Source organism: Lepeophtheirus salmonis, chromosome 1 (genome assembly GCF_016086655.4).
Source record: "Lepeophtheirus salmonis chromosome 1, UVic_Lsal_1.4, whole genome shotgun sequence".
Classification (NCBI taxonomy): Eukaryota; Metazoa; Arthropoda; class Copepoda; order Siphonostomatoida; family Caligidae; genus Lepeophtheirus; species Lepeophtheirus salmonis.
This window is the reverse complement of record NC_052131.2, coordinates 44,494,510-44,505,795: the sequence shown is the minus strand read 5'-3', so window position 1 is coordinate 44,505,795 and position 11,286 is coordinate 44,494,510. Positions and strand designations below refer to the sequence as shown.

The following is an 11,286-nucleotide window of genomic DNA, read 5'->3' as shown; positions in this document are numbered from 1 at the left end:
CCCTTTATTCCCATCTCATTTCATCTCCTTGCTGTCCCTACCCTTCAACGGAAGAGGGAGCAATCACTCTGGAGAAATTTCATTTATTTCGATGTCTAAAAATGGCGCATATAAGAAATGAGCCTTACTCCAATATCCGTACGCTTCAAGAAAAGTTAACTCGTCTGGTTTCTAGAGCTGAGGACTTTGATCGAACGCAGATTGTGGATCTGAGGTCCTTGCTACAACCTAAAACTTACTTAGCCGCAGTTCTTCTCGACTCTTACAAATTCCTTTCTGCCCAAAATCCTTCTGAATCCTTTCTCGGTACATCTCAGGAGCTGAATGTAGAATTATTTGAAGTTAATGAGGAGGGATTGGGTGAGATCAATAAGGGATTTTTGGTTAAAAGGTAATTTTGTATTTCATTAAAGCATTTTATTAGGAATTTAAAACTTAAAAAAAAAAGTCAACTCTTAACGATTTTGGCATTAATTTTGAGTCTCTTAATTCTTTAAAATAATTTTTATTTATTAAAATTCAGAACCTTCTAGTTCTTTTTTTCTAATTAAATGCTTCGCATATTATAGGTATATGATCAGGGCCGGTTTATGTGTGAGCAGAGGCTGGGGCATGGATAAATGTGTGGGCCCCTTTCTTTCTTTTTTTCAACTAATACAATTTTATTTTTATTTTGAATTATATTATTTATATATAAAAAAAAAAAACTTTAGCAATCCTTAACTTTTATTTAAAAAATATAAAATATGTGTTTACCCCGCAAGAGGGTTAATTGAGAAGATGATATTTTTATGGAAACGTTTGTTTATTAGAAAACAAAATTTTATTTATTTTTGAAATGCCCTCTATATAAGGTCAATCCTTTCTATTTTTTTTGGTGACCTCTTTTCTTAAACATTGTATTATCAATTTGTTTATATATTTTTTAAATCTATCCCTCGCAGGGTCAGCAAATCAAGAACGTGGCTTTAGACAAGTGCCCCCCCCCCCTCTAAAACTGCCCCTTATATGATATTGAGAGTTAAAGTTTATAACCTATGTATTATTTTCCATAGTCTATACCTTGTCGGTGCCTCATGGAAGGAAAATGAAGTGGGACCCGTCATAAATGAAAATGCATTGGAAATATTCTCAGATTTGGGTATTGTTCGACTCGTTCTCCGTGAGAAAGAGAGAAACCAGGGAGGATATCTACGTATTCCCTTGTACCAAAGACTATCTTCCAGATCAGGAGATGAGTTTATTACCTATTTAAGAGTCTGCTCAGTGAAGGAAACAAATTTGACCGCCGGACATTCCCAAATGAGTGTGATTAAAAATGGAATCAAGTTTGTGATTCAGACAAGCTCTTGACTTGTTTTTTTCATAACAAGTTGTTTATGATGGTTGTCATATTAATATATTGTAATAATGGATGTTTTAATCAAATGAAAAAAATATGAAAAAATTCTCTAGGAACCCTCCTCTCCTCACTACCACCTCATAAAAGAGATAAATATTTTCATAATACATTTTCATCATATATATTGTTGGTTCCTACCTTTAAATAAAGCAATAATCAAAATACCTTTACGTGATGGAATTTAACGAAGGAATATATTAATAAAAATGAAAAAGTAATGAATTCTTTAATCTTATTATTATTTTCATTACATTTGAGTAGTGTCCTAAGGACCGCATCCTTTTCATATTATGATCATCTCTCCTTAAGACAGAGGAATTGAATCCTTGCTCTTTATAGGAAATTTACCGATATCTACATGCAGTATATTGCATACTGACATACAAACATTACTTTACTCTCCAACAATCCTTGAGTCCTACAATTGTTAAAGAGTCTTTTAGCTATATAAAGTTGTCATTTGTAGTTCACATTGTTGATGCTGGCCATTTTGGGGCCCTAAACAACAAGGAAAACACTTTTTCATTAATGTTTAGGAAACTATTAAACTATTGGATGTCAAAATAGAAACAACAAATAAAAAGACTTACATTTTACTGTTTATCAAAATTATTGCCTAGTTTTATTATATATATGAACTCAATAAATGGGGTTCCCCCTTATTGAAATTATTTGGGGCGCGCTACATGAAATTCGCACTGTACGGGAACTTTTTTAGTGCTTAAACCCGTATAATGGGTTGAATTATTTGTCAAATTCTACTTTTTACTGTTTTTCCTTTGTTTTTTAAGTATGGTCAGGACAATAAAAGCCTTTTATTCAATGTTTGTGCAATTTATGACGTCAGTGAAAATACTCTATTGTAAGGCTTCTATACATATTTCTCTTTTCTTCATTTTCTTGATAAGAGGGAGGAGCTAGCTGGGACTTTCAAACATCACCCCGGGAAAACAATGTTAATATATACATATGTCTTTGAGACTTGAGGAATCATTTGCAATCGAGAAATAGAAGAGACTAGAGCCTAACTTAATACTAACTATATTAAGAACAGCAATATCCCATTGGTGTGTGACAGGAATCATTTAGTAGTATCTATCATAATAGCTAAATAGATGGTATTATAATGAAGATATGAGTTTTTTAGTAGTAAAGGCTATGAACGGACAACGACAAGGGTGGAGCTCATATCTCTTTGGATTTCTTATCCAGTACTCTCTTTTCTTTCTAAGTGCATCTACCCCCACCTATTTCCTAAATCCTTCCTTTCCCATCTACTCTCTCCAACTTCGTCCGGATCTACTTTATCAATGGCAAATAGTGGAGGATGAGATCATTGTAGAAGTGGATTATCTGAGTGAGGAAGGAAAAGGTGAATATTATTAATTGAGCTACTAAACCTAAGCAGTGGCAGGGTATCACTATTTTTAGAGGGGAGGACATGTGTAAATTTTAACGTTCCAACTCTAAAGATTTACAAAACATTTTTTTTTTTTTTTAAATTAGCTCCTTGTTAGGGAAATTTTGAGATTTTGTAGTTAAATTTCAGATATTCTTTCGATTAGATATTCAGTTTATTTACTTTTCTTTTTTTTATTTCATAAAATAAATTTAAGATCTTTTTCTCTTTAATAAACTCATTTTTTTAGAAAATGTAGAAATTTTTATTTTCTCAAACGGCCTTTTTTAATAGATAAATTTTGTGTATATTTCATTAGAAGAATTTTTTTAGAAACGAATATTTCTTTGGCCATTTTTTTTAGAAAAATCTTTTTGTTTCATATTATTTTTTTAGAAAAGACTTTTCGATGGAAACGTGTTTTTAGGTTGTTTTTTGTTTTTAAAGATTCCCCATGCCACTGAGTTCTTGAACAGGAAAAGGTGTATAGAATTATTATTTATTTATTTTAAATATATATTAAGATTGGGTGGCTGTGGGATTCTCGGACTATGGAGAATTAAGAAATGCGGATCTATGTGTAGCTTGGATGAATTGGAAAGGTCAGCATTTTCTAGAAGATGCTCACACAAATGAAAATTATACCATGCTTCTTGACGAATACCAGGATTGTAGGGATTTCGAGTACCAGGAATTTTCCAATGGAAGATTAAGTTTCAAATTTACAAGGCCTCTTCATCCATGTCACAATGGACACGATAAAAAAGAAGATTATGTCATTGAGGTGAGACGTCATGATATTAATATGTAGGTGATAGTAATAACTTAAATTGAATCATTTTTATTCCTCTCAAAGGATGGGACCGTTCATGTTGTTTGGGCCAAGGGAAAAGGGAGTCTATATGAAGTGAATGGTCTCAATTTATCTGATAGAGGCATTGCTAAGTCAGGTTATTTGGTCCACAATTTTTATGAATGAATAGGGATTCCTAACTGTTTTCACATTTTTTTTGTGGGGGTTTTAACAGGGTTTGAAAGAACAAGACTTCTTAAAGTTGATACAAAGTTTATTGAATCCTCCGATAATGTTGTTCGTTTAAATATAACTCATACAGTGGATATCTCAAATGATGATACGACCTACTGGTGCTCATCACACAAATTAAACCCGAGTATCATGTCAAAAAAACATCACATTATAGAGGTAAAGAAAAGTTCATAATTCGTATGAATGTAACTCACCTATACCTCTAGTATCTTCCAAGAATCTCGGAAGGGAATGAAGATGTTATCCATCATATGGAAATTTTTCAATGTGACGCGTCTCTAGAGTTAGAATTCCCCATTTGGTCTGGTCCTTGTGGTGATAAAAGCGCTCCACCAGAGCTTCAAATGTGCAAAAAAGTCCTTGCAGCTTGGGCCATTGGTGCTGGCTCATTTGAGTATCCTAGAGTAAGTCCTTTCAAAATTGAAGTGTCCTTCTACACTAATTAAATATATCTGTATACTAAAATCAGGAGGCTGGAATCGCTTTTGGGGGACCTCAAACAAGTCCTTACATGATGATGGAGGTTCATTTTAATAATCCTTCACGAAGATCAGGTATTATTTTTGCTTTATTTCGAGCTTTTATAGTTGAATATGAAGTATACATTGAAATATATAGGAATCCATGATGAATCCGGAATGACACTCATAATCACACCAGAATTGAGAAAATATGATGCAGGAATTTTAGAATTGGGATTGATCTATTCGGATTTGATGGCGATTCCTCCTTACGCCGTAAATTTTCCACTGAGTGGGCATTGCTTACCACAGTGTACTGCTGTCGTAAGTATAAACTATTGTCGGATTGTATTGATCTATAGACAAATTTTTAGGGGTTGCCTGAGGAAGGTATCATCATATTTGGATCCCAGCTTCATACTCACCAAACAGGGGCTCGAGTTGTGACCAAACATTTTCGGAATGGAGAAGAACTCCCAGAAATCAACCGAGATAATCATTATTCCACTCATTTCCAAGAAATTCGATTGCTTCATGAACCAAGAAAAGTGTTCCCCGTAAGTACTCCCTCCATCAATATGATAAATGATAATATGGATTTATTAGATACAAAGTGACACTTTACCTCTTATAAATTCGTAGGGTGACTATTTGAAAACCACTTGTTTTTATGATACAACACATAAAACAAATGTGACACTCGGAGGTTTTGGATTTGAGGAGGAAATGTGTGTCAATTATGTGCATTACTATCCAAGAACCAATTTAGAGATTTGTAAAAGTTCTGTGGATTCAATGGCATTGGATAAATACTTTCAATTTTTAAATGAGTAAAGCGAATAATAAATGTATCCTCTCCATATTGATCATATGGATTAGCTTTCATTCGATAATCAATTTTCTTTTGTCTTACTAGATGGAATAATGAAGACACAGATCCTTTAAAGAGTGTCAATGATAACTATGAGTCTGTAAAATGGACTCCACTACAAAGTGTAACCTTACGAAACTTTTATGAGGCTTCGTCTGAAATGATGCAATGTACAGGAGGTTCTGGAACTGGGCTCCCTGGCAAGTGGAAAGAGATGAATAAACCCAAGACCAGTTCTGATGAGTATGAGTCAGAGAAAAAAATATGTTCCTCATCACACGAGGTCTATAAAGATCAATTTAATATCAAAAGTAAAAAAAACACTAAGAAAGAACTTGATATTGATGATGGAAATTATCCTTGGTCTCCCAACCAGGCAGCCACGGATATTCAACAATTTAATCCCAGTTTTACTCGGCTCATTAAAAAGAAGGAATTAAGTGTAAGGGGTCCTCTTTGATAATTATTGTTTACTGTATTTTTATGATTTAATTAGTCCTCATACTTGGATTCAAATATCCAAGACTTCAATCCCCTCTTTCGCAAAAGGAACAAAGAGGCGCTGGCATATCCAGAGATTGAACCAACATTCACACGATTGATCAAAAAGGCAAGAATCCCATCTATTGTAACCAAGAAACCATGGAGTCCTAAAGCTCTTAGAATGAAAAAAAGATTATAGTTTTGGAATGGCTCGACGACGGAAAAGGATTGGCTCTCCCATGAATGAAATGAAGAAGAGGGAATTTGAAACCTTTGGGATTGAACGTATCAATGATGAATCACATTTAGTCAATTCCTATGGTTTAGACCAGAAATTATTGAAGAGAAGGAACTTCATGAATGAAAAAGAAGAGTTTTTGAGATATTTCCAAAATGAATTTCCTAAGCTCATCAGACAACTTAATAGAAAGAACAGTCCCTTGACAAAGAGAGGAGAGATATTTGATGACTACGATTCATGGGGTATCGATAAAAGAAGTAGAGATAGAGGTGGACTTGGCAGCATTCCTTTGCCCATCTAAAAAATTCAAATAATATCATTGTAATAATAAAAAGTGCCTCATTCTTTGAGGAAATATGACGAATTGCTTTGACAAAATTCGTGAAGAATTCAAACTTCCTCTAAATATTCGATTTATATGAATTAATATATCCTTATCCATCATATTCCTACTACTCCAGAGTTGTACTACACATATTATGAGATTCGAATACATCTTTTGTGTATCATATCTATTTACTGCATGTTGTGAAATCAGTCTTCAATATAAATATGAAAATAAACGGAAATACATACACCCTCATTGATACAATTATTTGTCTTTTACCCATTGACAACTGCCTGGAAATTGGGGAGGGGAAATTACGATTAACTATATTAATACTTGCTTTTGAATGACAAATAACTAATAAGCCGTGTGCCGTGTGTATGTTTGACAGGAACATTTTTTTTTTTTGGGGTAATTGGTAATGTTTAGAGCTCGTTTTCATTATTATTTAATTATTGAGTAGTGAACTCCATTTTCTACTAAATTCAGTAAATTATATTCAAAACCTGATTAAACATTTGTGTGTGTTCATAAAAGATGGAGAGCAAGTTTGAGGATTTGTTGCAGAAATATGAGTGAAAGTCCATATTGGAATCATAATTGTAGAATTGGGAATCGACATCGGAGAAATTCTTGCCAATAAGCTTTTTTATTTCCTTCTCCCCCTCCTCCATCGCCATAGCTGATTGTAGTTGATTTCCTACAAAATATTCTTCAAATTGTCAAGCTTACCATGTTGATTTTCAATTTCTTTTTTTTAACAAACCCCTTATATACATGATTTTCGTCACTAGTTATCAACTTTGATGGACGACGTATCTACTGATAGTAGTTTTCCACGGGTCTTAGGACTGCATCATTTATCAGTCTTTCTCCCCCTCTTTCAGGCTCCGTCCACACAAGAACGTTTTTAAAAGATGTTTTATTTCTTTTATTCGGATTCAAAAAGTTTATCATCTACACGATGAAGAAATGATAGATGAGTATGGATTACTTAAGGGGAGTAGTGTCGTGTGAGATTTCGTCAACTGCTGTATGATATATTTAAAGAAGGGGTCTATGTAGATAAGTAACTAAGTTTAGTGATTAGAAAAGGAAAAACAGCTGTTGCATGTGCTCTTCCTTCTATTATAGTCATTATCAGAGTGGAAATTAATGCTATCTTCCAGTATGCCAAAAATTAAAGTGGTACCCCTGACAATTTAAGAATGTTTTAGAGAGAGATATAATATACTCGTATCTACCTAAATTCATAACTCCCATTAGTTTTTTTTTGCATCTTCCTTATAGATCCTCTTCATACTCCATAAATAATTATTAATTACTCATTCTAAATAGTAAATACTCAATATAATTGAAGAAAAGAGATCAAATATTCAGAGCTGTATTTAAGTCCATCTTTTCAGTATTTAGGTCAAGTCCAACTTATCTTGCTTGGGGTCTTTCTGGTCCCAGTCATCATACTGTGGGGTTTTCGGGTCCCCAGTACAAGTCCTCATACTCCATTTCCATGAAAAAAGAAGTAAAGTCTGGATCTACCTGTAGTCTCGTCTAAGGCAAGAAATAATTTCCCCCAAGTTCTTCCTTAATCTTTGACAATACTCATTACTTTTGGCCTTTATTGAACTGCCAAAAGCGGGGTGAGTTTAAAAAAGAATAATGATGACAGCTTTGGTAAATAAAAAATATATATTAAGGCAGGGAGCACTCTTCCTGAATCAGGTAACAATTGCAAAAGGCTTTTCAATAGCATTTTATGAAACTCTGGGCATTATTTAATAGTTCGTTGTAGTGTTTACTTCTCCCTCTAAAAGGAGAATTTTGTATGCTTTTTCGTGTAAATTGACCCTTTTTTGATCTACTAGGAGCTATTTTTCTACTATTTAATTAATGACTGGGAAAAACATTGTCTGTAGTTGATCTAAAAAAAGGAAAAAAAGGTGTATATCATCCTACATAGGAGCAGAACAACTGTCGTCTGTACTTCAACACCCGAGCAAGTACCCTTGTGATATTACCCCCCAGCATTTCATTCCCCAAATCCTTTACTCCCCATCCTTTTTTTATCATATTTATTGAGAAGTACTGTTAGACAATGATGGAATGCCAAAGTCATAAATGAATGCTATGCTTGTTGGACAATGCAACTTTCACTTTCGAATGGGCATAGCTAATATTAATGATAAATTTGTGAGATTATTGTGATTATAATTCAATTCAAGAATCAATAACTATTTATTCTTAAATGGAATAAGATTCGTGGGTATCGCCCCTTGAATCCTCTCACTTCACGTTTTCCCAAATGATATAATCTTACGCCGCTATAACATTTTGAAGTAGATTTAATTTAAAGATATGATCATTAATAGATTGAAAGCCCTGATTATTTTTCTTAAAACCAATATTTTGGGAAAGTTGCCGCTCTGGAGTACAATTATAAGCAACACAAGTTGGCATGTTTAATGTGGTACTACATATATATCTTACTTCAATAACATACGCGTGTAGACATGGTGTGCAGGTTGATGTAATGTAAAGATCAATCGGATGCAAATTATGCTTTTAATTCGATAAAATTGTTGAAGTTTAGGGCAAGAAATACTATCTTTTCGATCGTTTTGATCAATTGTCTTTTTTCTTTCTCCTGTCGAGAGATAAAAAAATTCAATTTGCTAGTTTTCAGCAGTATTATCACTCTATAGCATTACTTCGCTAACACACAAATATAGAATGTATTTTGTTATTAGCTTCTTTGTCAAAAACGGTGTTCTGAAGGTTGATTGGTTCAATTAAAATTATTTCTTTCTACACTCTGAAAACGGCCCGATAATTATTGAATAATCATTCCATCATTTGGAAAAATTGGACTAACTACCACTGATTTTGGAACTGTTTTCTATTTCTCTTCATATAAAAAGTTGTGTGATAATGATAAAGATCTGTCTTACTCAAAAAAAAAAAATCATTAGCTTTGACCAACTCAGGGTAAAAAAAGGAAAAGAAAAATGAATGCATATTGCATGCAGTATTATTAGAGTTGACATATTTGTAACAAAAAACACCTTTTAAAATTAAGAAAAAGAATAACAGTCGTTGTGTGGGTTCTTCTTTCTTTTAAGTTCATTATTTAATAGGTCGTTCTGGCATTATACTATCACCTATACTGTATCCAGATACTGCTACAACATCGGTCAAGAGCCATCTGCCTTGGCCTTCATCGTTGCATCTCACAGGAATCTGTACGCGGAATAGACTTGGTGGAACACCCCCATTTAGATCGGAGCCAATACTCCGCATCTAAAAGGAAATGGACCGGGATAAAGAGAGATCTGAAATCAAATTTCAACGCTTGCTCTCCGGCTATAATTTTGCCCTCAAATCCAAAGACTGTCTTGAAGGCAAGGTATTTTTTCTAGCAAATAAGTCAGCTTCCTAAATTTTATCCATAGAAGAGGTGGGCAAAAGCTTCGAAGACAGCCTTAAACTTGCATAAGCTTACTTGGAGGAAGTTAAAGCTTGTTTTGAAATTGGATACAACTACGGATGAATTCAAATTTGATCTTGCAGAATAATTTGATAGGTTCAAACTTCACTTTGTGTCCTTATCTAAAAGGGATATTGTATGTCTAGCAAGTCAAGTCCTTGACACCGAAGTTATGTATTTATAATACAGTTCAAGCAGGTTCTTCCTTTATTGTGGGACGAAAACCTTAATACTACAGAACTGGAGCTGCTACAGAAGCCGTTAAGTTATTTAACAAATGGGTGTTATAACGGGCGAAGCATTAAGTTTCTTGCAGTCTTCGGAGATGTCTCCAAATTAGGAATGGGTGTGGCGGCCTAATTCGTTGTAGAAACTTAGGAAGGAAAAATGTTGAGTCAACTTCTATACTCGAAAATCTTACGTATGCCTAAAGCTCTCTATGAGAAAAGCAAGCTTGAAGACGTGTTGTCAATTGCTAGAGCAGAACTTGTTGCTCTTACTTTAGCTGTGCCTATGGCAAATTATATTCAGAATGTACTGAAGCCAATGGTTTGTCCTAAGAATACAGTCGTATTTTCCTACTTCCTATGGAATCTGTTGCAGAGGTTGTTATGTACGTGACAAATATCTTCCAACCATAAGTTAGGTTTTGCCTAGGAGTCCATAATTCAGTGTATTTGCGTAGTAGAGGGTGCTATATGAGTGAGCTTTTTGAAATAATCGATCTTTGGAAACATGGTCCAAGTTTTGTAATAAATAGGCGTAGACAGTCACATCAAAGTGAAGTTTCTGATTTTAAGTCAGAGATAACTGATCCTGACCTCTCATAATATTTTGCTCAGGGCAAGGCTAAAACGCAAGTGGACTGTATAATTCCGAAATCAACCTTGGGTAACCATGTGCATGAATAGCGACCCTCGAAAAGGAATATGATAAACAATACTATCCCAATAAATAAATAAATATAACAAAATTTGTGACGTGATAAAACTAGTAAATTGAATGCAGAAATACAACCTGCGTCTTCTGACTGACGTTAGTAACAAAATAGTATTGACTAAAAAAAATAATGAATGTATTCCAAGTGAAGAATCTTTTGCAGGTTGCTGTAATGGTGTGCGAACTTAGAACTCTTCTTCACTTTTGATGCAAAGGGTAGACAAAATGGGACAAGTACAAACATGTGATAATTATAATGGTATCAAAATTCAAGACAAACTCATTTTAGGGAATATGCAGATCCCTCCCCTAGAGGTTGTCGAATTAACTTACACATCGTTACCCAAAAGCGGGATTATGAATAATTTCGTTAATTGGACCAATGACGTTGTCCACTCGTTAGGTTTTGATAAAAAGAAGGTAGTTGCGAACTTTCCCACAAAGTTTTTTACTCGGCACCCAACTCTATATGTCCGAAATACGACTACACAATACATAGATTTCAACGACTTTTCCAATTCTCCATTACTTTTTCTGTAGGGTGTCCGATTTAAGCAGAACAACATTCCCTTATTGGAGATTTTTATGGAGAGAAAGTTTTTTAATCCACTTTGAAGGGATACTTAATTC

General features: G+C 34.0%; 1 protein-coding gene across 1 annotated transcript; it reads left to right on the top strand.

The window, feature by feature from the left end:
* The first annotated feature begins 1,578 nt into the window (after window positions 1–1,578).
* On the top strand, window positions 1,579–6,482 carry Tbh (Tyramine beta hydroxylase). The gene is made up of 11 exons (XM_040726619.2): window positions 1,579–2,774; window positions 3,326–3,585; window positions 3,658–3,751; window positions 3,830–4,005; window positions 4,056–4,253; window positions 4,319–4,403; window positions 4,468–4,634; window positions 4,685–4,867; window positions 4,953–5,140; window positions 5,227–5,623; window positions 5,678–6,482. The coding sequence occupies exons 1-11, from the start codon at window positions 2,537–2,539 to the stop codon at window positions 5,861–5,863; spliced, it is 2,172 nt and encodes a 723-aa protein (XP_040582553.1). The 5' UTR covers window positions 1,579–2,536; the 3' UTR covers window positions 5,864–6,482.
* The last annotated feature ends 4,804 nt before the right edge of the window (window positions 6,483–11,286 follow it).